Below are 27,517 nucleotides of genomic sequence, written 5' to 3' on the forward strand. Positions count from 1 at the left end.
TTATTTACCATCTGACTTGGCTAATTTTAAGAATTAGTAGGAAATCCCCTTCTAGCCCCCTCTGAGATGTCACACTGTTCTCTCTCTGCATTCCTTGTAGCGTAAACAAAGGCTTATTTGAATATATCAGGCGTGGCTGAGTTACGGTAAGTGCACCTGTGAAATATAACCCAAACATGCCAACATCAGTCTTACCTCTCGCGCTGCTGACGTAGTCATTTCTAGACTTTATAAAGGAGAGAGGGAGAACAGAAGTTCAATCACAAGCCTGCCTCACAGCTGGTTTGTGACAGAAGCCCCACTACTCTGTTCCTTCAATCCACAGTTTGGCAAGATGACGTTACTCTGCGCTGTTATGCTCTCGGGAATTATTTGTGAGTATTAAACTTATTTGTTTTGAGGGAATTTATCCAGAAGTATTTTTCCAAATGTATCATTCATTGCTAGATATATTTATTTATCTTAAACTTTCAGCTCTTTAAATGAAAAAAAAAACATTTGTTCCAATAGTGCAGGATCAATACTTTACAGAATTTTTATAACAATTAAACCGAGGCCCCGAGACCCCGTCTACCCTCTCAGGTGGATGTAAAAGATCCCATGGAACTATTTTGAAGAAGAGCAGGGGAGTTCTCCTTGATGTCCTGGCCAACATTTATCCCTCAACCAACATCACTAAGTCAGATGATTTGGTCAGTATCACATTGCTGTTTGTGGGACCTTGCTGTGCGCAAAATAGGCAGGCATGTTTCCTACATTACAACAGTAAGAACACTTCGAAAGTACATCATTGGCTGTAAAGCACTTTGGGAATTCTAAGCCGCTATATAAACGCCTGTTCTGACAAAAGGTCTTTGACCTGAAACGTTAACTCTGTTTCTTCCTCCGCAGATGCTGCCTCACTTGCTGAGTTTCTCCAGCATTTTCTGTTTTTATTTCAGATTTCCAGCATCTGCAGTATTTAGCTTTAGATAAATGCAAGTCTCTTTCTTTCTTTCTTTTGTTTGATAATGCTCCTGTGAAGCACCCTGGGACATTTTACTCTGTTAAAGGTGCTATATAAATGCAAGTTGTTGATAGGCAGTGGTAATTTTTAGCCAGAACAGAGAGACAGAGATACAAACACACACATTCAGAGTTAGATACACACACAGAAGGACAGAGAAAAGTGAAATGTACTTTTAATGCCCATCGATTAGCTTCACTCGATTAATTGGTTGTAAACTGCTATTTCCTTTTTACATTTACTCCTGTATTCGATGGCATCGATTGGCCTATTGTTGTGCAGCGTAACCTGGCTAATCATACCTTTAGGGCAGAAATTTCAGCCTGAGAGTCACACTGCCACTTCACTGCTCGAGCCTGTCGTGTCACCTGTTTGAAGAGAAGGCAATTGTTTCTGAACAACAGAACTCTGGGTTCCAATTTCACAACAAAGACATAAGTCACTGTGAAAGTTATGGCACAATACAAAGTGTAAGAAATGTAAGCAGGCACCCCAAGTGAACTATTGGATTCTGCAACTGCAAACTAGAGCTTTACGTTAACGGGAACGATGGCCCTGTGTCTCACTGCAGCTAAATTCCTGAAACCTAATCCAGAAATGTCACTCAAAGCCCACCATATTGGCCAAACTTTAAACAGCAACAGAATTGACTACATGGTGGTATCACCATATGATACCACATTCAAATATTCCTCAGTTTAAAATCTGATGGCTCACAGGGTAATCCTGCACCTTAACAAAGCTCGCTAACCACTTTAATTTTCTGTCTTCTCTCTCTCTGGATATTGTTGCCCTGTTTCTCTCCTGTGTTGTTCTCTCTCTCTTTATCCTGTACAATCATGATTCTCTCTCTCTCTCTCTCACCGCTATATATTACAGTCCTCTCTCTCTCCTGTATAATTTCTGTTTTTCTCCCTCTCTTGGATATTACTGTCCTCTTTCTCTCTTGTATAATTTCTGTCTTTCTTTCTCTTTTAGATATTACTGTCCTCTCTCTCCTGTACAATTTTTGTCTGTCTCTCTCCTGTATGGGATCTTTTACAACCACTTCTGAATTTTCCAACAACGTTCACCTGAGGAAGGAGGAAGCCTCCGAAAGCTTGTGAATTTAAAATAAAATTGCTGGACTATAACTTGGTGTTGTAAAATTGTTTACAATTGTCTCTCCTGTATAATTGCTGCCTTTTTTTCTCTTTTGCACGAAGCTCTCCCTTCATTCCTACATAATCACAATCCTCTCTCACCTGTATAATTGCTCTCTTTCCCCAGCATATCACTGTCCCCTTCTCGCTCTCATATAATTGCTGCCCTCTCGCTTATATAATAGCTGTCCTCTCACCTGTGTAATCTTTGTCATCTCTCATAGAATCATCCTCTATCTCTTTCTCTCCCTGTATAATCACTGTATTTTCTTTGTCCTGTATAAGTTCCATCCTCTCTCTCCACCCTCCCATTGCTTTATACTGCCATTATCTATCTCCTTTCACTGCCCTGCCTCTTTCCTGTATAACTGCTTTCCTCTAGCGCTCTCTCCCCTCATATAATCAGTCATTTTTCTCTTTAGTGTCAGCTTGGCTCAATGGGAAGCACGCTCATCTCTTAGTTAAAAGGTCATGGGTACTAGCCCCACTCCAGAGACTTGAGCACATAATCTAGGCTGACACACCAGTGCAGTGCTGAGAGACTTCTGTACTGTTGGACATGCCGTCTTTCAGATGAGATATTAAGTTGAAGTCCTGTCTGCCCCCTCAAGTGGTTGTAAAAGATCCCATAGCACAAACATTGTTGTTTGTGGGACCTTGCTGTGCACAAATTGGCTGCTGTGTTTCCCTACTTTACAAAAGTGACTACAATTCAAAAATACTTCATTGGCTGAGAAGTGCTTTGGAATGTTCTGAGGTCATGGAAGGTGCTATATAAATTCAAGTTCTTTCTTTGACCTGCATAATCCATGTTCTTTCTCTCTAATTCTCCGTTAAAATTTCTGTTCTCTCTATCGTGCTCTTGCTGTTATATATGTTGTCCTTGCTCCCCTATGCAATCGCTGTCCTTTCTTTTCTGTGTAATCACAGTGTTGTATCTCTCCTATATGTTGCTGTCCTTTCTTTTTTCTCTCACATATACTGTTGTCCTTGTTTCCTCTTGTATAATTACTTTCCTTTTTTCTTTCTTTTTCATACAAACATTCTCCCTCTCTCCTGCATGATTTCTGTCCTCTATCTCCTTTAAAGTTACGCTTCTTTCTCCAGTACATCGCTGTTCTCACTCTATTTCCAGTATAATCGCTGCCCTATCTATCTCATACAAGTATGTAAAAAGGAAGAGTAGCAAAAGTAAATGTTGGTCCCTTAGAGAGGCTGAGAAAGGAGAAATTATAATGGGGAATAAGGAAATGGCAGAGACGTTAAACAAATATTTTGAATCTGTCTTCACAGTAGAAGACACAAAAAGCATACCAGAAATAGTGGGGAACCAAGGGTCCAATGAGAGTAAGGAACATAGAGTAATTAATATCAGTAGAGAAAAAATACTAGAGAAATTAATGGGACTAAAAGCCGATAAATCCCCTGGACCTGATGGCCTACATCCTAGGGTTCTAAAAGAGGTGGCTGCAGAGATAGTGGATGCATTGGTTGAGATCTTCCAAAATTCCCTAGATTCTAGAATGGTCCCAGTGGATTGGAAGGTTGTAAATGTAACACCGCTATTCAAGAAAGGAGGGAGAGAGAAAACAGGGAACTGCAGGCCAGTTAACCTGACATCAGCAGTAGGGAAAATGCTGGAATCCATTGTTAAAGATGTGGTAACAGAGCACTGAGAAAATCATAATATGATTAGGCAGAGTCAACATGGTTTTATGAAAGGGAAATCGTGTTTGACAAATTTATTAGAGTTTTTTGAGGATGTAACTAGCAGGGTAGATAAAGGGGAACCAGCGGATGTAGTATATTTGGATTTTCAAAAGGCATTCGATAAGGTGCCACATAAAAGGTTGTTACACAAGATAAGGGCTCATGGGGTTGGGGGTAATATATTAGCATGGATAGAGGATTGGTTAATTGACAGAAAACAGAGAGTAGGAATAAACGGGTCATGTTTAGGTTGGCAGGCTGTAACTAGTGGGGTGCCACAAGGATCAGTGCTTGAGCCTCAGCTATTTACAATCTATATTAATGACTTAGATGAAGGGACCAAGTGTAATGTATCCAAGTTTGCTGATGATACAAAGCTAGGTGGGAAAGTAAGCTGTGAGGAGGACACAAAGAGTCTGCAAAGGGATAGAGACAGGTTAAGTGAGTGGGCAAGAAGGTGGCAGATGGAGTATAATGTGGGGAAATGTGAGGTTAGTCACTTTGGTAGGAAGAATAGAAAAACAGAATTTTTTTCAAAGTTGAGAAACTATTAAATGTTGGTGTCAAAGAGATTTCGGTGCCCTCGTACAAGAAGCACAAAAGGTTAGCATGCAGGTGCAGCAAGAAATTAGGAAGGCAAATGGCATGTTGGCCTTTATTGCAAGGGGGTTGGAGTATAAAAGTAAGGAGGTCTTACTACAATTGTACAGGGCTTTGGTAAGACCACACCTGGGGTACTGTGTACAGTTTTAGTCTCCTTATCTAAGGAAGGATATACTTGCCTTAGAGGCGGTGCAACAAAGGTTCACGAGATTAATTCCTGGGATGAGAGGGTTGTTCCTGGGAAGAGAAGATAGAGTGAGTGGTTACAATAGATAGGAGCAGGAGAGAGAGAACAGTGAGTATACAGGACAAAGAAATACGAGCAGAAGTAGGCCATACAGCACCTCGAGCCTTTTTTTTTTATTCGTTCATGGGATGTGGGCGTCGCTGGCGAGGCCGGCATTTATTGCCCATCCCTAATTGCCCTTGAGAAGGTGGTGGTGAGCCGCCTTCTTGAACCGCTGCAGTCCGTGTGGTGAAGGTTCTCCCACAGTGCTGTTAGGAAGGGAGTTCCAGGATTTTGACCCAGCGACAATGAAGGAACGGCGATATATTTCCAAGTTGGGATGGTGTGTGACTTGGAGGGGAACTTGCAGGTGGTGTTGTTCCCATGTGCCTGCTGCCCTTGTCCTTCTAGGTGGTAGAGGTCGCGGGTTTGGGAGGTGCTGTCGAAGAAGCGTTGGCGAGTTGCTGCAGTGCATCCTGTGGATGGTACACACTGCAGCCACAGTGCACCGGTGGTGAAGGGAGTGAATGTTTAGGGAGTGCCAATCAAATGGGCTGCTTTGTCCTGGATGGTGTCGAGCTTCTTGAGTGTTGTTGGAGCTGCACTCATCCAGGCAACTGGAGAGTATTCCATCACACTCCTGACTTGTGCCTTGTAGATGGTGGAAAGGCTTTGGGGAGTCAGGAGATGAGTCACTTGCCGCAGAATACCCAGCCTCTGACCTGCTCTTGTAACCAGAGTATTTATATGGCTGGTCCAGTTAAGTTTCTGGTCAATGGTGACCCCCAGGATGTTGATGGTGGGGGATTTAAAAAAATTTTTTTTATTCGTTCACGGGATGTGGGCGTCGCTGACGAGGCCGGCATTTATTGCCCATCCCTAATTGCCCTCGAGAAGGTGGTGGTGAGCCGCCTTCTTGAACCGCTGCAGTCCATGTGGTGACGGTTCTCCCACAGTGCTGTTAGGAAGGGAGTTCCAGGATTTTGACCCAGCGACGATGAAGGAACGGCGATATATTTCCAAGTCGGGATGGTGTGTGACTTGGAGGGGAACGTGCAGGTGGTGTTGTTCCCATGCGCCTGCTGCTCTTGTCCTTCTAGGTGGTAGAGGTCGCGGGTTTGGGAGGTGCTGTCGAAGAAGCCTTGGCGAGTTGCTGCAGTGCATCCTGTGGATGGTGCACACTGCAGCCACAGTGCGCCGGTGGTGAAGGGAGTGAATGTTTAGTGTGGTGGATGGGGTGCCAATCAAGCGGGCTGCTTTATCTTGGATGGTGTCGAGCTTCTTGAGTGTTGTTGGAGCTGCACTCATCCAGGCAAGTGGAGAGTATTCCATCACACTCCTGACTTGTGCCTTGTAGATGGTGGAAAGGCTTTGGGGAGTCAGGAGGTGAGTCACTCGTCGCAGAATACCCAGCCTCTGACCTGCTCTCGTAGCCACAGTATTTATATGGCTGGTCCAGTTCAGTTTCTGGTCAATGGTGACCCCCAGGATGTTGATGGTGGGGGATTCGGCGATGGTAATGCCGTTGAATGTCAAGTGGAGGTGGTTAGACTCTCTCTTGTTGGAGATGGTCATTGCCTGGCACTTATCTGGCGCCAATGTTACTTGCCACTTATCAGCCCAAGCCTGGATGTTGTCCAGGCCTTGCTGCATGCGGGCTCGGACTGCTTCATTATCTGAGGGGTTGCGAATGGAACTGAACACTGTGCAGTCATCAGCGAACATCCCCATTTCTGACCTTATGATGGAGGGAAGGTCATTGATGAAGCAGCTGAAGATGGTTGGGCCTAGGACACTGCCCTGAGGAACTCCTGCAGCAATGCCCTGGGGCTGAGATGATTGGCCTCCAACAACCACTACCATCTTCCTTTGTGCTAGGTATGACTCCAGCCACTGGAGAGTTTTCCCCCTGATTCCCATGGACTTCAATTTTACTAGGGCTCCTTGGTGCCACACTCGGTCAAATGCTGCCTTGATGTCAAGGGCAGTCACTCTCACCTCACCTCTGGAATTCAGCTCTTTTGTCCATGTTTGGACCAAGGCTGTAATGAGGTCTGGAGCCGAGTGGTCCTGGCGGAACCCAAACTGAGCATCGGTGAGCAGGTTATTGGTGAGTAAGTGCCGCTTGATAGCACTGTCGACAACACCTTCCATCACTTTGCTGATGATTGAGAGTAGACTGATGGGGCGGTAATTGGCCGGATTGGATTTGTCCTGCTTTTTGTGGACAGGACATACCTGGGCAATTTTCCACATTGTCGGGTAGATGCCAGTGTTGTAGCTGTACTGAAACAGCTTGGCTAGAGGCGCAGCTAGTTCTGGAGCACTAGTCTTCAGCACTACAGCTGGGATGTTGTCGGGGCCCATAGCCTTTGCTGTATCCAGTGCACTCAGCCGTTTCTTGATATCACATGGAGTGAATCGAATTGGCCGAAGACTGGCTTCCGTGATGGTGGGGATATCGGGAGGAGGCTGAGATGGATCATCCACTCGGCACTTCTGGCTGAAGATGGTTGCAAATGCTTCAGCCTTGTCTTTTGCACTCACGTGCTGGACTCCGCCATCATTGAGAATGGGGATGTTTGCAGAGCCTCCTCCTCCCGTTAGTTGTTTAATTGTCCACCACCATTCACGACTGGATGTGGCAGGACTGCAGAGCTTTGATCTGATCCGTTGGTTGTGGAATCGCTTCGCTCTGTCTATAGCATGTTGCTTCCGCTGTTTAGCATGCATGTAGTCCTGAGTTGTAGCTTCACCAGGTTGGTACCTCATTTTTAGGTACGCCTGGTGCTGCTCCTGGCATGCTCTTCTACACTCCTCATTGAACCAGGGTTGATCCCCTGGCTTGTTGGTAATGGTAGAGTGAGGAATATGCCGGGCCATGAGGTTACAGATTGTGGTGGAATACAATTCTGCTGCTGCTGATGGCCCACAGCGCCTCATGGATGCCCAGTTTTGTGCTGCTGGATCTGTTCTGAATCTATCCCATTTAGCACGGTGGTAGTGCCACACAACACGTTGGATGGTGTCCTCAGTGCGAAGACGGGACTTCATCTCCACAAGGACTGTGCGGTGGTCACTCCTACCAATACTGTCATGGACAGATGCATCTGCGACAGGTAGATTGGTGAGGACGAGGTCAAGTAAGTTTTTCCCTCGTGTTGGTTCGCTCACCACCTGCCGCAGGGCCAGTCTAGCAGCTATGATCCTTTAGGACTCGGCCAGCTCGGTCAGTTGTGGTGCTACCGAGCCACTCTTGGTGATGAACATTGAAGTCCCCCACCCAGAGTACATTTTGTGCCCTTGCTACCCTCAGTGCTTCCTCCAAGTGGTGCTCAACATGGAGGAAGACTGATTCATCAGCTGAGGGAGGACGGTAGGTGGTAATCAGCAGGAGGTTTCCTTGCCCATGTTTGACCTGATGCCGTGAGATTTCATGGGGTCCAGAGTCAATGTTGAGGACTCCCAGGGCCACTCCCTCCTGACTGTATATCACTGTACCGCCACCTCTGGTGGGTCTGTCCTGCCGGTGGGACAGGACATACCCAGGGATGGTGATGGAAGAGTCTGGGACGTTGGCTGAAAGGTATGATTCTGTGAGTATGGCTATGTCAGGCTGTTGCTTGACTCGTCTGTGGGACAGCTCTCTCAATTTTGGCACAAGTCCCCAGATGTTAGTAAGGAGGACCTTGCAGGGTCGACTGGGCTTGGTGTTTTTTTGCCGTTGTCGTGTCCGGTGCCTAGTGGTCCGATGCCGGGTGGTCTGTCCGGTTTTATTCTTATTCTGACTTTTCGTAGCGAGATTTTACAACTGAGTGGCTTGCTAGGCCATTTCAGAGGGCAATTAAGAATCAACCACATTGCTGTGGGTCTGGAGTCACATATAGGCCAGACCGGGTAAGGACGGCGGGTTTCCTTCCCTAAAGGACATTAGTGAACCAGATGGGTTTTTACGACAATCCGGTAGTTTCATTCCTGATACTGGTATTTTAATTCCAGATTTTTTTTTTATTTCATTAATTGAATTTAATTCATTAATTGAATTTAAATTCGCCAGCTGCCGTGGCGGGATTTGAACTCATGATTCTGGATTTTAGTCCAGGCCTCTGGATTACTAGTCCAGTAACATAACCACTATGCTACCGTACCCGATTCGGCAATGGTAATGCTGTTGAATGTCAAGGGGAGGTGGTTAGATTCTCTCTTGTTGGAGATGGTCATTGCCTGGCACTTGTCTGGCACGAATGTTACTTGCCACTTATCAGCCCAAGCCTGGATGTTGTCCAGGTCTTGCTGCATGCGGGCACGGACTGCTTCATTATCTGCGGGGTAATATCTTGCGACTATGCCCTCTAGTTCTGGACTCCTCAGCCAAGGGAAACAACCTCTCAGCATCTATCCCATCAAGCCTCTTCAGAATCTTATATGTTTCAATTAGATCACCTCTCAGTTTTCTAAACTCCAGAGAGTATAGGTCCATTCTACTCAATCTCTCCTCAGTGTTCACTCTCCCCTGTATGCTCACTGTACTCTCTTTTCTGTATAATCACTACCTTCTCACTCTTCCTGTATTATCATTGCCCTCTCTCTATTGTGATTGCTGTCCTTTCCCTGGTATAATGGTTGTGCACTCTCTCTCTCTCTTCTCTCTTTCCCTCCATGCTGTGCATTATTTCTTTCCCTTATATAACCACTGCCCTCCCTATCTCCTGTATAACTGTTGGACCTGTCATTCTTCTGTGTGTTCTCTCTCCTGTATATTTGCTGTGTGTTCTCTCTTCTGTATAATTGCTGTGTGTTCTCTCTCCTGTATAGTTGTTGTGTTCTCTATCCTGTAGAATTGCTGTGTATTCTCTATCCTGTAGAATTGCTGTGTGTTCTCTACTCTGTACAATTGCTGTGTGTTCTCTACCCTGTACAATTTCTGTGTGTTTTCTACCCTGTACAATTGTCCTGCCTCTTTTCAATACACCTGCAGTGCATTCTTTCTTTCTCTCTCTCCTGTATAGCTGCTATCCACCACTTTTTCTCTTTCACAATCACTGTCCAGCCTCCTGTATAACCATTGTGCTCTCACTCTCCATATGATCACTGTATTGTCTCTTTCCTCTGAACAATCGCAATATTTATGTCTCTCTCTTTCTCTGTCCCTAATATAATTTCCATGCTATTTCTCTCTACTGTATAATTGCTGTCTGATGCTGTTCTTTTTTTGCAGCCCTTTCATTTGCCATTGACTCAAATATCACATGGTGTACAATCTCCGAAGCAGAATTATCAAAATGCAATGATTTGAAAGATGCGATGAAATATGAGGCCTTCAACTTCCAGTGTATAATCAAGGACACTGTTGGAACCTGTTTGACTGCTATCAAGGTAAGGCTCTACTTCATTTAAACTTAGGGCATGAGATTGTGATCCAATCATTTTGTTACAGGGTTGCCAGACTATCTGAATCAGATCAACAGATGTATCCAAGTTAATAGAAGCAACAACCCCGATTTTGTGATCCCAGCAAAATTGTGGCTGCCCATGCCCATGGGCTGTGCCAAATGTTGCCATGGAGGACCTTCCCTCTAATTTGAATGGGCTACTTGTACAGGTGAGGTGAGAGTGACTGCCCTTGACATCAAGGCAGCATTTGACCGAGTGTGGCACCAAGGAGCCCTTGTAAAATTGAAGTCAATGGGAATCAGGGGGAAAACTCTCCAGTGGCTGGAGTCATACCTAGCACAAAGGAAGATGGTAGTGGTTGTTGGAGGCCAATCATCTCAGCCCCAGGACATTGCTGCAGGAGTTCCTCAGGCCAGTGTCCTAGGCCCAACCATCTTCAGCTGCTTCATCAATGACCTTCCCTCCATCATAAGGTCAGAAATGGGGATGTTCGCTGATGACTGCACAGTGTCCAGTTCCATTCGCAACCCCTCAAATAATGAAGCAGTCCGAGCCCGCATGCAGCAAGGCCTGGACAACATCCAGGCTTGGGCTCATAAGTGGCAAGTAACATTCGCACCAGATAAGTGCCAGGCAATGACCATCTCCAATAAGAGAGAGTCTAACCACCTCCCCCTGACATTCAACGGCATTACCATCACCGAATCCCCCACGATCAACATCCTGGGGGTCACCATTGACCAGAAACTTAACTGGACCAGCCATATAAATACTGTGGCTACGAGAGCAGGTCAGAGGCTGGGTATTCTGCGGCGAGTGACTCATCTCCTGACTCCCCAAAGCCTTTCCACCATCTACAAGGCACAAGTCAGGAGTGTGATGGAATACTCTCCACTTGCCTGGATGAGTGCAGCTCCAACAACACTCAAGAAGCTCGACACCATCCAAGATAAAGCAGCACGCTTGATTGGCACCCCATCCACCACACTAAACATTCACTCCCTTCACCACCGGCGCACTGTGGCTGCAGTGTGTACCATCCACAGGATGCACTGCAGCAGCTCGCCAAGGCTTCTTCGACAGCACCTCCCAAACCCGCGACCTCTACCACCTAGAAGGACAAGAGCAGCAGGCACATGGGAACAACACCACCTGCACGTTCCCCTCCAAGTCACACACCATCCCGACTTGGAAATATATCGCTGTTCCTTCATTGTCGCTGGGTCAAAATCCTGGAACTCCCTTCCTAACAGCACTGTGGGAGAACCGTCACCACACGGACTGCAGCGGTTCAAGAAGGCGGCTCACCACCACCTTCTCAAGGGCAATTAGGGATGGGCAATAAATGCTGGCTTCGCCAGTGACGCCCACATCCCGTGAACGAATTTTAAAAAAAAGTTTGCTCAGAGAGCTTGGCCTAATGCACACTTGACTGGGAAGTGCAAATTCTGGCGAGGCAGCAGCCCTTAAAGTGGTGAAGGTTGTTAGAACAGGGGGACATTGAGGTGAAAAGTGGACCAATTGTTCACAATGGCACCGTGGTGGACAGTGACCCCTGACACACATTCTGTTGTTTCTGTGGTTTGATACCACGTGTCCTTTCTATTCTTGAAGGCCATGGAGCTGATGCAAAGAGGCCCCATGCCCACATGTGCACCATTGCTCTCGAGAGAACCCTATCACCCGTTGAAAGCATGTACTCTGACCAGTTGATACCTCGCCTCCATAGGAAATGGACACTGTCCTTACATCCATGCCCATGAATTCCATGGTACTTCTCGGCTCTCTGAAGTGGCCTAGCCACTCAGTTGTGTCAAATCACTGGAAAGGAACAAAAGAATAAAACTGAATGGACCCTGGGTCAAAATCCTGGAACTCCCAACCTAACAGCACTGTGGGAGCACCTTCACCAGAGCGGTTCAAATGATAACCCAAGTAGAATTAAGAACTTCAATCGAAATAAAAATGGAAGTGCTAGACAGGCATAAAGGATTCAAAACAAATGATTCATCAGGAGCAATGGTATTGATTCCAGAGTACTAAGACAGAAAGGGAGGAGATTTGTGACATATTGATGGTCATTATGAGGGAGTCAAACACTGGGCAACTCGTGGTGGATTAGAAACAGGCGTCCATTATCAAAAAGAAGGACTAAACAGATACGGGCAACTACAGATCGGAGGGGGGGGGTGGTGAAGAGGGGAGATCGGAGAGGGAGACATCGGACATCGGAGCAGGGTGGAAAGGTAGGTGGATTTTGTGTTTTAACTTCATGCAATGGTTTTTTATTTCATTTATTTTGTTTCTTTTTGCCTGATCCGGCCCTTCATGCCTGGTTTCACACCTGGTTTCCCATGGCTTCTGTTTCACCAGGCATGAATCAGAAGCCGTGGGAAAGCCGCCCAGGTAAGTTAAAAATCGTTCTCACTACGTAATATGTCACAAGCAAAGTGCCTTAAGTACCTCAATGAGGTACATTTGGTTCTTTAACTATCTTCCGGATTCGGGATGCCCATGCGCCCGTGGGTAACTTGGACGCGGCAGGTTAGAGCCGGGCTCCAAACCCGAACGGGATTTCTCCGATTTTCGGAGCCCCCAACGCACCCGCAATTTCTCGGGAAAATCGAGCCCTAGATGTTTTTGTTTAAACATCCATATCAATGTGTCAGATTGGAATGTGTGTGAACTCTGTGTTTCATTGGAGCTACATCAATACAGCTCATTCAGGATTTCAGGAGTGGAGGGGAGAAAATTAGAGGGGAAAACAGATGATGTTCTCAGTAACTGCAGTGATTGAAAAATACATTTTTCTCATTCTCAGACAGGAGAAGCAGATGCCATAACTGTGGATGGTGGAGATATATATAATGGAGGCCTCTTGCCTGAACCACGCCTGAAACCGATCATAGCTGAAAATACCACAGGTAAAGGCTTAGAAAATGCTGACAACAAAATGCTGACAATAAAACTGTTATACGAAAAAGAAAGGGAGCGCTAGCACGTTATTTATAATGGGCCTGATACCTGCAGTTGCTCACTAGCACCCAATGCTCACCCCTGTTGTGAGTTTGCCACCTAGATCTGTCCCATATGTTGCCCTGGCAAATCTCAACACACAGTCACTGACTGGTCAGACAAGACCTTGTGATATTTTGAGACAAATGTTTTGCATCTTTGTTTGTGAATAAGAAAGATTCCAATTGAGGGCATCTTTAATTAATGGAGTGTCTATCATTTGGTGTGTAACAGCTGTTACTTGCAGAAATTATGAAATCCGTTACTCAGAAATGCTCTGTTAAAATGTTCCAGCAGGCTACAGATTTTGCTTTGAGTGTATAGCCCTCTTTCCAATAATTTCTCTCTTTGTTGAGAACTGTCGTGTTTTATATTGATGTGTCTGGGTGAGGCAGACGGATCCTTCCTACCGAACCAAAAATCCTTTCCGTGCATCTTCCAAACATGTGCCAAACATCTGATTCTTCCCAGACCAGTCCTTACCCTTAGAATGGTGATCAGTTCATTGCTCCAACATAGACCTTCTCAGTTTGAAACCAGGGCTATACACTCAAAGCAAAATCTGTAGCCTGCTGGAACATTTTAACAGAGCATTTCTGAGTAACGGATTTCATCATTTCTGCAAGTAACAGCTGTTACACACCAAATGATAGACACTCCATTAATTAAAGATGCCCTCAATTGGAATCTTTCTTATTCACAAACAAAGATGCAAAAAATTTGTCTCAAAATATCACAAGGTCTTGTCTGACCAGCCAGTGACTGTGTGTTGAGATTTGCCAGGGCAACATATGGGACAGATCTAGGTGGCAAACTGATGGGTTTCTGGCTGTGGCCATTCTAAGGGCTTCAACCAGTATCTTGAAAAGAATAGGCTTGGATTTGGCAGCCCACTTCCTTGAGGCTCTCTCATGATACAATCTTTGAGGAATGGGTGGAGGCCTGAGTCCTACTTCTTGCATAAAATCATGGTGCCTGTGTCACTCACTAGGATATTGGCTGGTAGATTACAAAGAATGCTGCAGAGCAAAGCCTGGATACATAAATATTTTCCAAATTGATTAGCTACCCACTAATTGGACTTAGGATGCAAACGAACATATGAAAATGACGGGCAGGAAAAGACCAGTTCACCCATCAAGTCTGCCCCACCATCATGATGCCTGAAGCCATCACGACTAGTCACATTCTAGCTCCCCCCCACCCACCTCACCCTCCGCCACCATGTAATCTCCTGTGAGAGGCAAAAAACCCCCAAAAAAAACCCAGGACCAATTAAGGAAAAAAATCCGGATAATTCCTCTCCCAGCCCCTCCGGCGATCGAAACCAGTCCAGGTGATCACATTGACCATGTGTACGTTAACTGTTGATCCACTTAGCTTTTAGATGATGAGATCTCTGCCCTAGTCAGGAACCGGTCCAGCTTCCTCTTGAAGACGTGCTGAGAGTCAGCACTCACCGCACAAGCCGGGCAATGCATTCCAGAGGCTCACTATCCTCTGGGATAAGAAGCGCCTAAAATCAAGTCTGTTCCTACTCTTGCGAAGTTTAAACGCATGTCCCCTGGTCCTCCCCAATCTGACAAACTGAAATGATCTATCAGTAAGTACGCAATCCAGCCCTTTCATTATTTTATATACCTCTCTCAGGTATCCTGTAAAGTAATTAGACCTAGTACTTTAAACCTAACTGAGTAACTACAATTCTTTAAGCTGGGACTCATTCTTGTTGCTCTTCTCTGAACCTTTTCCAAGGTCACTATATCAAAAACCATGTGAGTGCAGTACTAGATGTGGTCTAACCAATGATCTGTATAAGAACAGAATGGTGTCCTTTAGAATCAAGTTAATATATGAATTAAGTTCCTTTATATTACAGGGGTTAATTCTGACTAGTCACTATAGTGTAACCCTGATTCATTTCCGAAAATTAAAAGTGAATATTTTCAGTGTTCAGTGTCTCCATTGCGCATACACAAGAACAAATCTCACAAACACCCACTAAAGCAGTTATATCCAAAGCATATCAAGTAAAAGTCAGTCATAACCGCTTTCCCCAAAGATCCACACCAGCTGGTTGCTTTCCAGACTAAACTTGGGGTAAACCCCTCTTTTCTGTGATCTCACCAATCTGTGATAAACCCCTCTCTACAGTGATCTCAATGATCAGTGATAGACCCCTCTATACAACCATTTCAATAACTGTCATAGACCCCACTCTACAGTGATCTTAATAACCTGTGATACACCCCTCTCAACTGTGATCTCAATGATCAGTGATAGACCCCTCTCTACAGTGATCTCAATAACCTGTGATAGACCCATCCCTACTGTGATCTCAATAACCTGTGATAGACCCTCTCTACAGTGATCTCAATAACCTGTGATAGACCCCTCTCTACTGTGATCTCAATGATCAGTGATAGTCCCCTCTCTACCGTGATCTCAATAACCTGTGATAGACCCATCTCTACAGTGATCTCAATAACCTGTGATAGACCCCTCTCTACCGTGATCTCAATAACCTGTGATAGACCCTCTACAGTGATCTCAATAACCTGTGATAGACCCATCTCTACTGTGATCTCAATAACCTGTGATAGACCCTCTCTACAGTGATCTCAATAATCAGTGATAGACCCTCTCTACAGTGATCTCAATAATCAGTGATAGACCCTCTCTACAGTGATCTCAATAACCTGTGATAGACCCTCTCTACAGTGATCTCAATAATCAGTGATAGACCCTCTCTACAGTGATCTCAATAATCTGTGATAGACCCTCTCTACAGTGATCTCAGTAACCTGTGATAGACCCTCTCTACAGTGATCTCAATAACCTGTGATAGACCCCTCGCTACAGTGATCTCAATAACCTGTGATAGACCCTCTCTACAGTGATCTCAATAACCTGTGATAGACCCCTCTCTACAGTGATTTCAATAACCTGTGATAGACCCTTCTCTACAGTGATTTCAATAACCTGAAATAGACCCTCTCTACAGTGATCTCAATAACCTGTGATAGACCCCTCGCTACAGTGATCTCAATAACCTGTGATAGACCCCTCTCTACAGCGATCTCAATAACCTGTGATAGACCCCTCTCTACAGTGATCTCAATAACCTGTGATAGACCCTTCTCTACAGTGATTTCAATAACCTGAAATAGACCCCTCTCTACAGTTATCTCAATAACCTGTGATAGACCCTCTCTACAGTGATCTCAATAACCTGTAATAGACCCCTCTCTACAGCGATCTCAATAACCTGTGATAGACCCCTCTCTACAGTGATCTCAATAACCTGTGATAGACCCTCTCTACAGTGATCTCAATAACCTGTAATAGACCCCTCTCTACAGCGATCTCAATAACCCGTGATAGACCCATCAATACAGCCATCTCAAAAACTGTCATAGGCCCTTCCCTACAGTGATTTCAATAATCTATTCTCAATCTCCTCTTAATGATATTTTAAAACACTCGAGTAGCGTTACCACTTCAAATTCGTTTCCAGAGCCTTCTGCAGAGTTTCCACATGCACCTCATTTCTGCACCTGCACAACATGTAGAATTACACCAATTTATGTAAATATAGTGCATGTGTACAATGACTCTGACACGACTGACGGTGCATTGTGTGTTACAGGAGATTCCTGCTACTATGCTGTAGCAGTGGTAAAGTCAACGAGCAACTTTGGGTTCAATGAGTTGAGGGGCAAGAAATCTTGCCACACTGGCCTGGGAAAATCTGCTGGCTGGATCATCCCAGTAGGAACCATTCTGGAGCACAATCTGACAACCTGGGATGGAACTACCCCTGTTGAAAACGGTAAAATATTGCCTTGTTTTCTCTTGTCAAAAACTTTCTCAGCGTTGTGAACTGTCAAGATAGACGATGCATTTAATGATTTGTGGATGGATTTAGATCAGTCAGGCAATTGGGTGGATGACAGATTTCATTTAATTCTGATAAATGTAAAGTGTTACACAATGGGCAAAAATATGCCTCAAATTTATAATGAATGGAATAGAATTAGCAAAAGGAGATGCAGAAAGAGACCTGAAAGTGACAGTACACCTGTCATCTGCAATATGTAGATAGTATGGCAGAGCAATTGTAAAGTTAATGGTATTCTGGGATGTATAGCCAGAACCGTACAGTACAGGGGTAATTTTACAAACCTGTACTGACATTGGGGAGCTTCACCCAGTGACAGGACATATCAGAAATGAGGGTGCGCTCTGACCATGATGACCAGTGAACCGTGGACAAAGTGTGCCTGAATTTCCGACATGTGTTTCCAGTGGATGGGAATCCCCACTGGCAGTAAACTTGTAAAATTAATCTTACATTTTTAAAGCCAAGTTTGCTTGCAGCTCAAGTATTGAATCAGACTATTATTATGTATTTATCCCTAAAGATGACATAAAACATGTCATCTTTAGGGATAAATACATAAAAACATGTCATCTTTAGGGATAAATACATAATAATAATCTGATTCAATACTTCCTAAATCATTTTACAAATGGCTCCATCAATAGACTCTCAGCTTCTCACATCCTCTAATAAATAGTACTGATACTGGTAAGCCTGATCTAAATAATTTATGTCCAGAAAAAATAGTTTCTCTCTCTCATTTTCTTCCATATGCATCGCCTCTTTTTTTTCTCTGTATCTGCTCCCCTTTGGCATCTCTCTCTCCTTCCTTTATGCCTCTCACTTTCCCTTCTGTATGTATCTCCTCCTCTCTCTCTTTCCTTCCCTTCTGTTCACCTCACCCTCCATCCTGTGTGTCTCTGTTATCTTTCCTTTTATATTTGACTCTCCTGCTTCCTTTCCTTTCTGCCCCTTCTTCTCTCCCCTCCATTCCCATTCTCCTTCTCTCTATCCTTCCGTCTCTTTCCCCTCCTTCTCTTCTCCCTCTCTCTGCTTCCTTTGCCTTTCCCTCTTCCTTTCTCTAACCTTCCTTTTTTCTTCCCTTCTTCCCCCTTCCCTTTCTCTTTCCCCTCCCTTCCCCTTCTCTTCCCTCCTCCCTTCTTTGTTTGCCTCTCTCCTTCCACTTTATGTCCCTCTTTCCCCCTACCCTTCTTTGTCTCTTTTTCACCCTTCCCTTCTCTCCTTTCTCTTTTTCTCCCTTCTGTTGCTCTCTCTCCTCTGTCCTTCTCTTCCCCTTCAGTTTTTTCTCTCTCTCCTTTTCTATTTCTCTTCCTCTCTTGGTTCTCTCTATTCTCATCTTTTTCTGGTTGGCATTCACTCATTCACCTTTTTTCCTGTGTTGGTTCTTTTGCTCTGTCTCTCTTGTTGGTTCAATCCCATTCCTTTTCTGCCTCTATCCTGTCTTTTGCTTCTCTTTCTTCTGCCTCACCTCTCTATCTCTCCCCTCTTTTGCCATCTCTATTACTTCTCTCTGTTCTCCATTCTTTATCCCCTGTCCCTATTTCTTACCTCAGTCCCTTTTGTGTTTATTTCTCCACAAAGAGATTACAGAATGGGAAAAAGTGGGCGCCTGAACCAGAAGGCGATCTGATGGGATCAGTTGGGGCTGCTGACCCTAAAGGGCAGAGGAAAAGCTGACCCATTACCCTAGCAGTGGGTGGGATCAGACCAGGGCTGCCACAGCAGCAGTGGGAGCGTGGAGGGATTAGCTGGGGCTCATACACTAACAACCTGGTGTAATTATGGCCTTGCTGACGTTACTTTCTCCTTTGTTCTTTCACTTCCTATTGACCTTTGAGCTCTGCTCACCTCTGCTCCCTCACTTATTGCATAAATCATTTCCATTTTGTTTCCAGTTGTGGAAAATTTCTTCTCCTCCAGCTGTGTCCCAGGTGCCAAGCCGGATTTCCCTAAGCTGTGTGCGCTGTGTACAGGAACAGATGGGAATCACTGCAAACGATCACACGTTGAACCCTACTATGATTATTCTGGAGCATTTCAGTAGGTATTCCTTGTTTCTGGAGTCCAGAATCACCAAACCTTTCCGTAGAGCAGCAAGTTCCTTTGGATATTGGGTGCAACTTAGTCAAAACTATTTCAAATCTCTTCCTTTTTATTGGTTGATATTAGGGACCTATTGAACAAAATGTATCCACTGACAATTCAGTAAAGGTGTTCTTGCTTTCCATCCAGCATTTAATTTTCTTTTTTAACCCACACTGAGAGACTGTTCAAAAATAAAACATGCCAGAAACACTCAGCAGGTCAGTCAGCATGTGTGGAGAGAAACAGATGAGTTAATATTTCAGGGGGTGGACCCTTCGTCAGAACTGGAAGAAATTACAGATGTACAGCATTTAAAAAGAAATATAATAAAGGGTAGAAGGAAGGGAAAAATACATGTGTGTGTGTGTGTGTGAGCGTGTGAGTATGTGTCTGAGTGTGAGCATGAGAGATGAAATAGGATGACCCTGTAAAGTGCTTAAGTGGAAAACACGAGATGGTTAAATGGTAGGCCATTCACCTTGTATTTTAGGGGCATTTTTAAAGCATATGAGACATTACTCATCCTGTATTTTAGGGGTACTTTGAGGATCATGGGCAAAACTGTCCCATGGCTGGAGTCATACTTGGCACAAAGGAAGATGGTTATGGTTGTTGGAGGCCAATCATCTGAGTTCCAGGGCATCGCGCAGGAGTTGTTCAGGGCAGCGCCCCAGGCCCAATTATCCTCGGCTGCTTCATCAATGAACCCCCCCTCCATCAACATCCTAAAGGTAACCAATAACCAGCAACTCAACTGGACAACCCACATAAATGCTATGGCTCACCTCCTGACTCCCCAAAGTCTCTTCACCATCTACAAGGCGCAAGTAAGCAGTTTGGTGGAATACTCTCCACTTACCTGGATGGGAACATCTGTAATAACACTCAAGAACTTGAACACCATCCAGGACAAGGCAATTTGCTTGATTGGCACCTTATCCACTAGCCTAAACATCCACCCACTCCACCATCGGTGTACCATGGCTGCAGGTTGCACTGAAACAAACTCGCCAAAACTTCTTCGGCAGCACTTCATGAACCCGTGACCTCCACCACTTAGAAGGAAAAGGACAGCAGGTGTATGGGAACACTATCACCTCCAAGTCACACATCATCCTGACTTGGAAATATATCGCTGTTCCTTCATCATTACTGGGTCAAAATACTGGAATTCCCTACCTAACAGCACTGTGGGAGTACCATCACCACATGGACTGCAGTGGTTCAAGAAGAAGGCTCATCACCACCTTCTCAAGGGCAACTAGAGATGGGCAATAAATGCCGGCCTTGCTGGCGATGTCCATATCCCGAGAATGAATCAAAAAAACAAAGGCAGTTTCCAGCAGGGGTAGCAAGATAATGCCAAGGAGCAGAAATTCTGGCTGATTGCCCCGTCCCTCCATAGCCTAGGGGTTTGAGGCTAATTGTAGCACTCCAATGGGATGGCAGCTGTGGGAAATGGAAAAATGTCATCCTAGTGTAATGACGGAACTTGTCTGAGGTTGGTACAGAGGAACATTGCTGGATTGTTGGAGCAGAGTCGGGAAGACTCTCCTTTGTAGTTAATGCGTACTGTACCTCCGCCTTACCTCACCCCATCTGCCGGTGAAATCTTCATACATGCCTTTGCTACCCATGATCTTCTGGCCAGTTTCTCATCCTCCATAAACTTCAGTACATCCAAAACTCTTGCTACCTGTGTCCTATCCCAACTTCCCTACACCCTGCCCTTATTGACTTACATTGGTCCCCAGTCCCCCAATGCCTCACATTTAAAAGCTCATCCTTGTGTTTAAATCCATTCATGGCTTCACCCCTCCCCATGTATATCAATTCCATTACCCCTAAAACCAACTCCCCTCCCCCAAAACTTTCTGTTCCTCTGACTCTTTGCCTTCTTGTGCATTCCCCTCCTCCCTACCTTCACACCACCATTCAGCTGTATGGATCCCACTCTGTAATTCCCTCCCTAAACCCATTCACCTCTCTGTCTCTCTCTGCTTTAAGAATGAGTTAAAACCCACCTCTTTGGCCAAGATTTTAGTCGGCCCTTCTAATCTCCTTCTTTGGCTCAGCATCCATTCAGAGATGAGACTTGTTCTTTATGGTAAACTGACTGGAGTGGTTATTTCTTTCTAGGTGTTTGAAGGATGATGCGGCCTTTCTGTCTGGAGAAGTGGCCTTTGTGAAACATACCACAGTGCCAGGTAGGTGAATCTGTTCAATTGATTACAACGAAACACATTTCTGTAGCTCTCCTCTTGGACAAAGAGTGCTTTACAGGTGGTGGACAAAAAAAAAGAGACTGGACACTGAGCTGGAGGTGGTTGTGGTGGGGTGGAGAGCATGCTCAAAGGAAAGAGTATGTAGAAAGCCTTTGAAAGTAGGTGGGGGGGTGGTAACAAGGGGGTGTTGCCAAGAGAGAGGGGTTCCAGAAGGTTGAAGGAGTGACTGCTGATAGTGGAGCAGAAAACAGAAGAACGGAGGGTGCACACAGGACACATGGATGAAGGAGGTCACTGAGGTAGGCCGGGGCACAGTCATGAAGGCAAGAATGAGGTTCTGTCATACACCCCTCCCCGCCTCTGTACTCTGAGCGTACCACATGACTTGCGTACCTGCAGTAAATGAATGAGGGGACCTCAGCCTAAGAAGGTCCCCTGGGTCTGTTGGTGGCACAAAATTGCACTGCACAAAGTCCTCGTTTGGCAGCAATAGTCTGGGAGTGAAATTTCCACCCCATAGATTACGACCATTAATTGGCCTCAATAGCTTGCTGTTTGCTGTCCAAAATGGTCGGGAAGTCGGTGGGAAGCAGCTGTCTGGTCGTTAAAATCGGGCGGCAGGAGGCTGCCACCGGGGAACCAAAGGGAACAGACCCCGGCGCAGGGTGAGTGGCCCAGGAGGGGAATCATGGTCGGGGGAAAGGAGAGGAAACACGGGGCAGGGGAGGCCCAAGTTTCCTTGTGGGAAAAGGAAGTAACACTTCTACTCCTCTTGGCCCAAAAAGAAACCATTTAAAAAAAAATGTAACTTACTGAGCCTCTTCTGGCCCTGGCTCCTTTTCCCTGCAAGTTTGGGCTGGGGGGAAAGCCAGCATTAAATTAAATAAACTGAAAAAAGTCAATTGTTAACACCCTGAATCAATGTTGAGTGTGTGCACAAACTTAGATTTTTAAGAATGATGACAACATCTGAAATATTGGAACATTCTGCGGTAAAGTTACTTGAAAGAATCATAACATTTTATAAGAACTTGGCTGTTTTGCTAATAAGAATTATTGGACTCCAAATATGTTTCCAATGTTCATCCATTCTTTGTCTTTGTGTGCTCTATCTCTTCCCTTTTTCTGGCTTTCTCTCTATCCATCTTCAGCAATGGGCTTTCCATAGATATTTATCACAAGCTCAGTCTCCCACAACTATTTGGATTGTGTTTCTTCCCACCCCACTTCCAGTAAATACTTCATCACTTTCTCTAATTTTCTCCTTCTCTGTCAGATCTGCTGAAATAAATCTAGTCCTTCTTTTTCCTCAGCTGAGCCTTCCCTCAGCAATGGTTGACAGGTCCTTTTATTGAATTCACCACATTTCCCAAATGCAGCGGAATATAACTGCCAGGGACATCCGTTATGCTTTTCATCTTTTAATGCTAATGCTACTGCTGCTAGGAAGTTCAAAAAATGAACGTCACTTATATTGCACTGACCATGAAATCACTTCTCTCCTTCTCCACCTCGCCTTCTTCTCTCCTCACCTCCTCCTGCTCCCTTTATATTCTTCCCCTCCTCTTTCATTTTCCTTCTCTCCTCTTCCTTGTCATCCTCCCCTCCCTTCATCACTCCCCCACCCCAACCCTCTCCCATCCTCACCCACTATCTGCCTTCTCTTCCCTCCCCATACCTCCCCCTCGCTGCCTCTCCCTTCCCTAATTTCCTCTCCCCCTCGCTCACCCTCTCCCTTTCTCTTACCCCTCCCCTCCCTGTTTTGGTTCAAATATTTCCCTTGGTTGATGTGAAAAATTTCATTGGTTTTGACTCCCCGTGTGCAATGCCGTGGGAGATCAAGTAGCAAGAACTGCAACCAATGAAAAGAAACGTTCCCCCCACCCTGCAGCACCACCATTGCATCACTTCCTACATCCCCCGGTAGAATAATAAACGTGCCCTCCCACCCCGACTCAACTGAGCAAAAAATAAAAATCAAAACCCACCCACTGAGCAAAAATTCTGGCATAGGATCACAAACTCTCATTCAGCCCATCTCAGAAATTGCTGGTTAGGATATTAAACCAGCATTCACGCTGTTAACCCCTCCTCCCCACCAATGGTTGAGACACTCCATGGTCAAGACCCCCCCATATGGTTGCGACCCCCCCCCCACCATGGTCGAGACTCTCCACCGTGCTCGAGACCCCTCCCCCAGTTGGCGGCCTACGGCATCAGACCCCTCCACCCATGTTCTCCACGGCCCACAATCTCTCCCTCCCTCCTTCCTCTCCGATTCCCGGCTGCTTTCACTCCGGGCAGTCAGTCAGTCAGTCAGCCAGCCTGTCAATCTGGCTGGCAGTCGTGCAGGAAACACGGAAATGAAATCAATTGGCTTCAATTGAGTTGTGATTGCAGAATCCAGCACGCTCACTTCACTTCCGGGGTTCCCAGGTGATTATCTACCCATCCACCCAGTTCTCAGCTCCGTGCTATAATCATGGCCACTGTGTCAGTATGTTATGTCTGTGATAGACTGGCCCCGATATTAACTGCGAGGCGGGGAGGGAGCAGAGGGGAGGGTTCGCGGCCGGGAAACCCGGAAATACGGGTCCCCCAGAGGTCCGGCCGAATTTAATGGCAGAACCCGTTTTAAATGTTTTTAATGGGTTACCCAACTGCAAGATTGACAGTCTGGCTGGCTGACGGGCAGATAAGCAGCCAAGGAGTGGAACAGAGGTAAGTCGGACATGCGGGGGGGTGGAGGGGGGTAGGGGTTTGAACATTGGAGGGGGTGGGAACTGTGAAGTTGGGAAGATTGGACGTCTTGGTTGGGGGGATGGGTGGAGTTGAAGTCAGAGGTCCAGAGTGGAGGGGTGCGAGGAGTGGTGGGGGGAGTTGGAGATCGGAGGTCCAGGGATTGGGGGGGAGGGTGTCTTGGAGATCAGAGGTCCGGCGGTGGGGGGGGGGGGGGGGGCGTGGGTGTTAGAGATAGGAGGTCCAAGGGGATCGGAGAGGGGGTTGGATGTCGACTGTGTCAGTGTGTTGGGTCTGTGATACACTGAGTCAGTGTGTTGGGTCTGTGATACACTGAGTCAGTGTGTTGGGTCTGTGATACACTGTGTCAGTGTGTTGGGTCTGTGATACACTGTGTCAGTGTGTTGGGTCTGTGATACACTGTGTCAGTGTGTTGGGTCTGTGATACACTGAGTCAGTGTGTTGGGTCTGTGATACACTGTGTCAGTGTGTTGGGTCTGTGATAGACTGTGTCAGTGTGTTGGGTCTGTGATACACTGTGTCAGTGTGTTGGGTCTGTGATACACTGAGTCAGTGTGTTGGGTCTGTGATACTCTGTGTCAGTGTGTTGGGTCTGTGATACACTGAGTCAGTGTGTTGGGTCTGTGATACACTGAGTCAGTGTGTTGGGTCTGTGATACACTGAGTCAGTGTGTTGGGTCTGTGATACTCTGTGTCAGTGTGTTGGGTCTGTGATACACTGTGTCAGTGTGTTGGGTCTGTGATAGACTGTGTCAGTGTGTTGGGTCTGTGATACACTGTGTCAGTGTGTTGGGTCTGTGATACTCTGTGTCAGTGTGTTGGGTCTGTGATACACTGTGTCAGTGTGTTGGGTCTGTGATACTCTGTGTCAGTGTGTTGGGTCTGTGATAGACTGTGTCAGTGTGTTGGGTCTGTGATACACTGTGTCAGTGTGTTGGGTCTGTGATACACTGAGTCAGTGTGTTGGGTCTGTGATACTCTGTGTCAGTGTGTTGGGTCTGTGATACACTGTGTCAGTGTGTTGGGTCTGTGATACACTGAGTCAGTGTGTTGGGTCTGTGATACTCTGTGTCAGTGTGTTGGGTCTGTGATACACTGTGTCAGTGTGTTGGGTCTGTGATAGACTGTGTCAGTGTGTTGGGTCTGTGATACACTGTGTCAGTGTGTTGGGTCTGTGATACTCTGTGTCAGTGTGTTGGGTCTGTGATACACTGTGTCAGTGTGTTGGGTCTGTGATACTCTGTGTCAGTGTGTTGGGTCTGTGATAGACTGTGTCAGTGTGTTGGGTCTGTGATAGACTGAGTCAGTGTGTTGGGTCTGTGATACACTGTGTCAGTGTGTTGGGTCTGTGATACACTGAGTCAGTGTGTTGGGTCTGTGATACTCTGTGTCAGTGTGTTGGGTCTGTGATACACTGTGTCAGTGTGTTGGGTCTGTGATACACTGTGTCAGTGTGTTGGGTCTGTGATACACTGAGTCAGTGTGTTGGGTCTGTGATACCCTGTGTCAGTGTGTTGGGTCTGTGATACACTGTGTCAGTGTGTTGGGTCTGTGATACACTGAGTCAGTGTGTTGGGTCTGTGACACACTGTGTCAGTGTGTTGGGTCTGTGATACTCTGTGTCAGTGTGTTGGGTCTGTGATACACTGTGTCAGTGTGTTGGGTCTGTGATACACTGAGTCAGTGTGTTGGGTCTGTGATACTCTGTGTCAGTGTGTTGGGTCTGTGATACACTGTGTCAGTGTGTTGGGTCTGTGATAGACTGTGTCAGTGTGTTGGGTCTGTGATACACTGTGTCAGTGTGTTGGGTCTGTGATACTCTGTGTCAGTGTGTTGGGTCTGTGATACACTGTGTCAGTGTGTTGGGTCTGTGATACTCTGTGTCAGTGTGTTGGGTCTGTGATAGACTGTGTCAGTGTGTTGGGTCTGTGATACACTGTGTCAGTGTGTTGGGTCTGTGATACACTGAGTCAGTGTGTTGGGTCTGTGATACTCTGTGTCAGTGTGTTGGGTCTGTGATACACTGTGTCAGTGTGTTGGGTCTGTGATACACTGAGTCAGTGTGTTGGGTCTGTGATACTCTGTGTCAGTGTGTTGGGTCTGTGATACACTGTGTCAGTGTGTTGGGTCTGTGATACACTGTGTCAGTGTGTTGGGTCTGTGATACACTGAGTCAGTGTGTTGGGTCTGTGATACCCTGTGTCAGTGTGTTGGGTCTGTGATACACTGTGTCAGTGTGTTGGGTCTGTGATACACTGAGTCAGTGTGTTGGGTCTGTGATACACTGAGTCAGTGTGTTGGGTCTGTGATACACTGTGTCAGTGTGTTGGGTCTGTGATACTCTGTGTCAGTGTGTTGGGTCTGTGATACACTGTGTCAGTGTGTTGGGTCTGTGATACACTGAGTCAGTGTGTTGGGTCTGTGATACTCTGTGTCAGTGTGTTGGGTCTGTGATACACTGAGTCAGTGTGTTGGGTCTGTGATACACTGAGTCAGTGTGTTGGGTCTGTGATACACTGTGTCAGTGTGTTGGGTCTGTGATACTCTGTGTCAGTGTGTTGGGTCTGTGATACACTGTGTCAGTGTGTTGGGTCTGTGATACACTGTGTCAGTGTGTTGGGTCTGTGATACACTGAGTCAGTGTGTTGGGTCTGTGATACTCTGTGTCAGTGTGTTGGGTCTGTGATACACTGAGTCAGTGTGTTGGGTCTGTGATACACTGTGTCAGTGTGTTGGGTCTGTGATACTCTGTGTCAGTGTGTTGGGTCTGTGATACACTGAGTCAGTGTGTTGGGTCTGTGATACTCTGTGTCAGTGTGTTGGGTCTGTGATACACTGAGTCAGTGTGTTGGGTCTGTGATACTCTGTGTCAGTGTGTTGGGTCTGTGATACACTGAGTCAGTGTGTTGGGTCTGTGATACACTGAGTCAGTGTGTTGGGTCTGTGATACACTGTGTCAGTGTGTTGGGTCTGTGATACTCTGTGTCAGTGTGTTGGGTCTGTGATACACTGTGTCAGTGTGTTGGGTCTGTGATACACTGTGTCAGTGTGTTGGGTCTGTGATACACTGAGTCAGTGTGTTGGGTCTGTGATACTCTGTGTCAGTGTGTTGGGTCTGTGATACACTGAGTCAGTGTGTTGGGTCTGTGATACACTGTGTCAGTGTGTTGGGTCTGTGATACACTGTGTCAGTGTGTTGGGTCTGTGATACACTGTGTCAGTGTGTTGGGTCTGTGATACACTGTGTCAGTTTGTTGGGTCTGTGATACTCTGTGTCAGTGTGTTGGGTCTGTGATAGACTGAGTCAGTTTGTTGGGTCTGTGATACTCTGTGTCAGTGTGTTGGGTCTGTGATAGACTGTGTCAGTGTGTTGGGTCTGTGATAGACTGTGTCAGTGTGTTGGGTCTGTGATACTCTGTGTCAGTGTGTTGGGTCTGTGATACTCTG

The 27,517-nt window shown here is 46.0% G+C and overlaps 1 protein-coding gene across 1 annotated transcript in view; it reads left to right on the forward strand.

The window, feature by feature from the left end:
- The first annotated feature begins 271 nt into the window (after positions 1-271).
- Positions 272-27,517, forward strand: part of LOC137331632 (serotransferrin-1-like) — a 74,978-nt gene continuing 47,732 nt past the window's right edge. The window contains exons 1-6 of the mRNA XM_067995559.1: positions 272-374; positions 9,906-10,063; positions 12,903-13,005; positions 16,746-16,928; positions 18,896-19,040; positions 21,225-21,292. Coding sequence (XP_067851660.1) covers positions 335-374; positions 9,906-10,063; positions 12,903-13,005; positions 16,746-16,928; positions 18,896-19,040; positions 21,225-21,292 — 697 coding nt within the window. The 5' untranslated portion in view covers positions 272-334. The remainder of the gene's footprint in view (positions 375-9,905; positions 10,064-12,902; positions 13,006-16,745; positions 16,929-18,895; positions 19,041-21,224; positions 21,293-27,517) is intronic.

The sequence above is a fragment of the Heptranchias perlo genome, chromosome 13 (genome assembly GCF_035084215.1).
Source record: "Heptranchias perlo isolate sHepPer1 chromosome 13, sHepPer1.hap1, whole genome shotgun sequence".
Classification (NCBI taxonomy): domain Eukaryota; kingdom Metazoa; phylum Chordata; class Chondrichthyes; order Hexanchiformes; family Hexanchidae; genus Heptranchias; species Heptranchias perlo.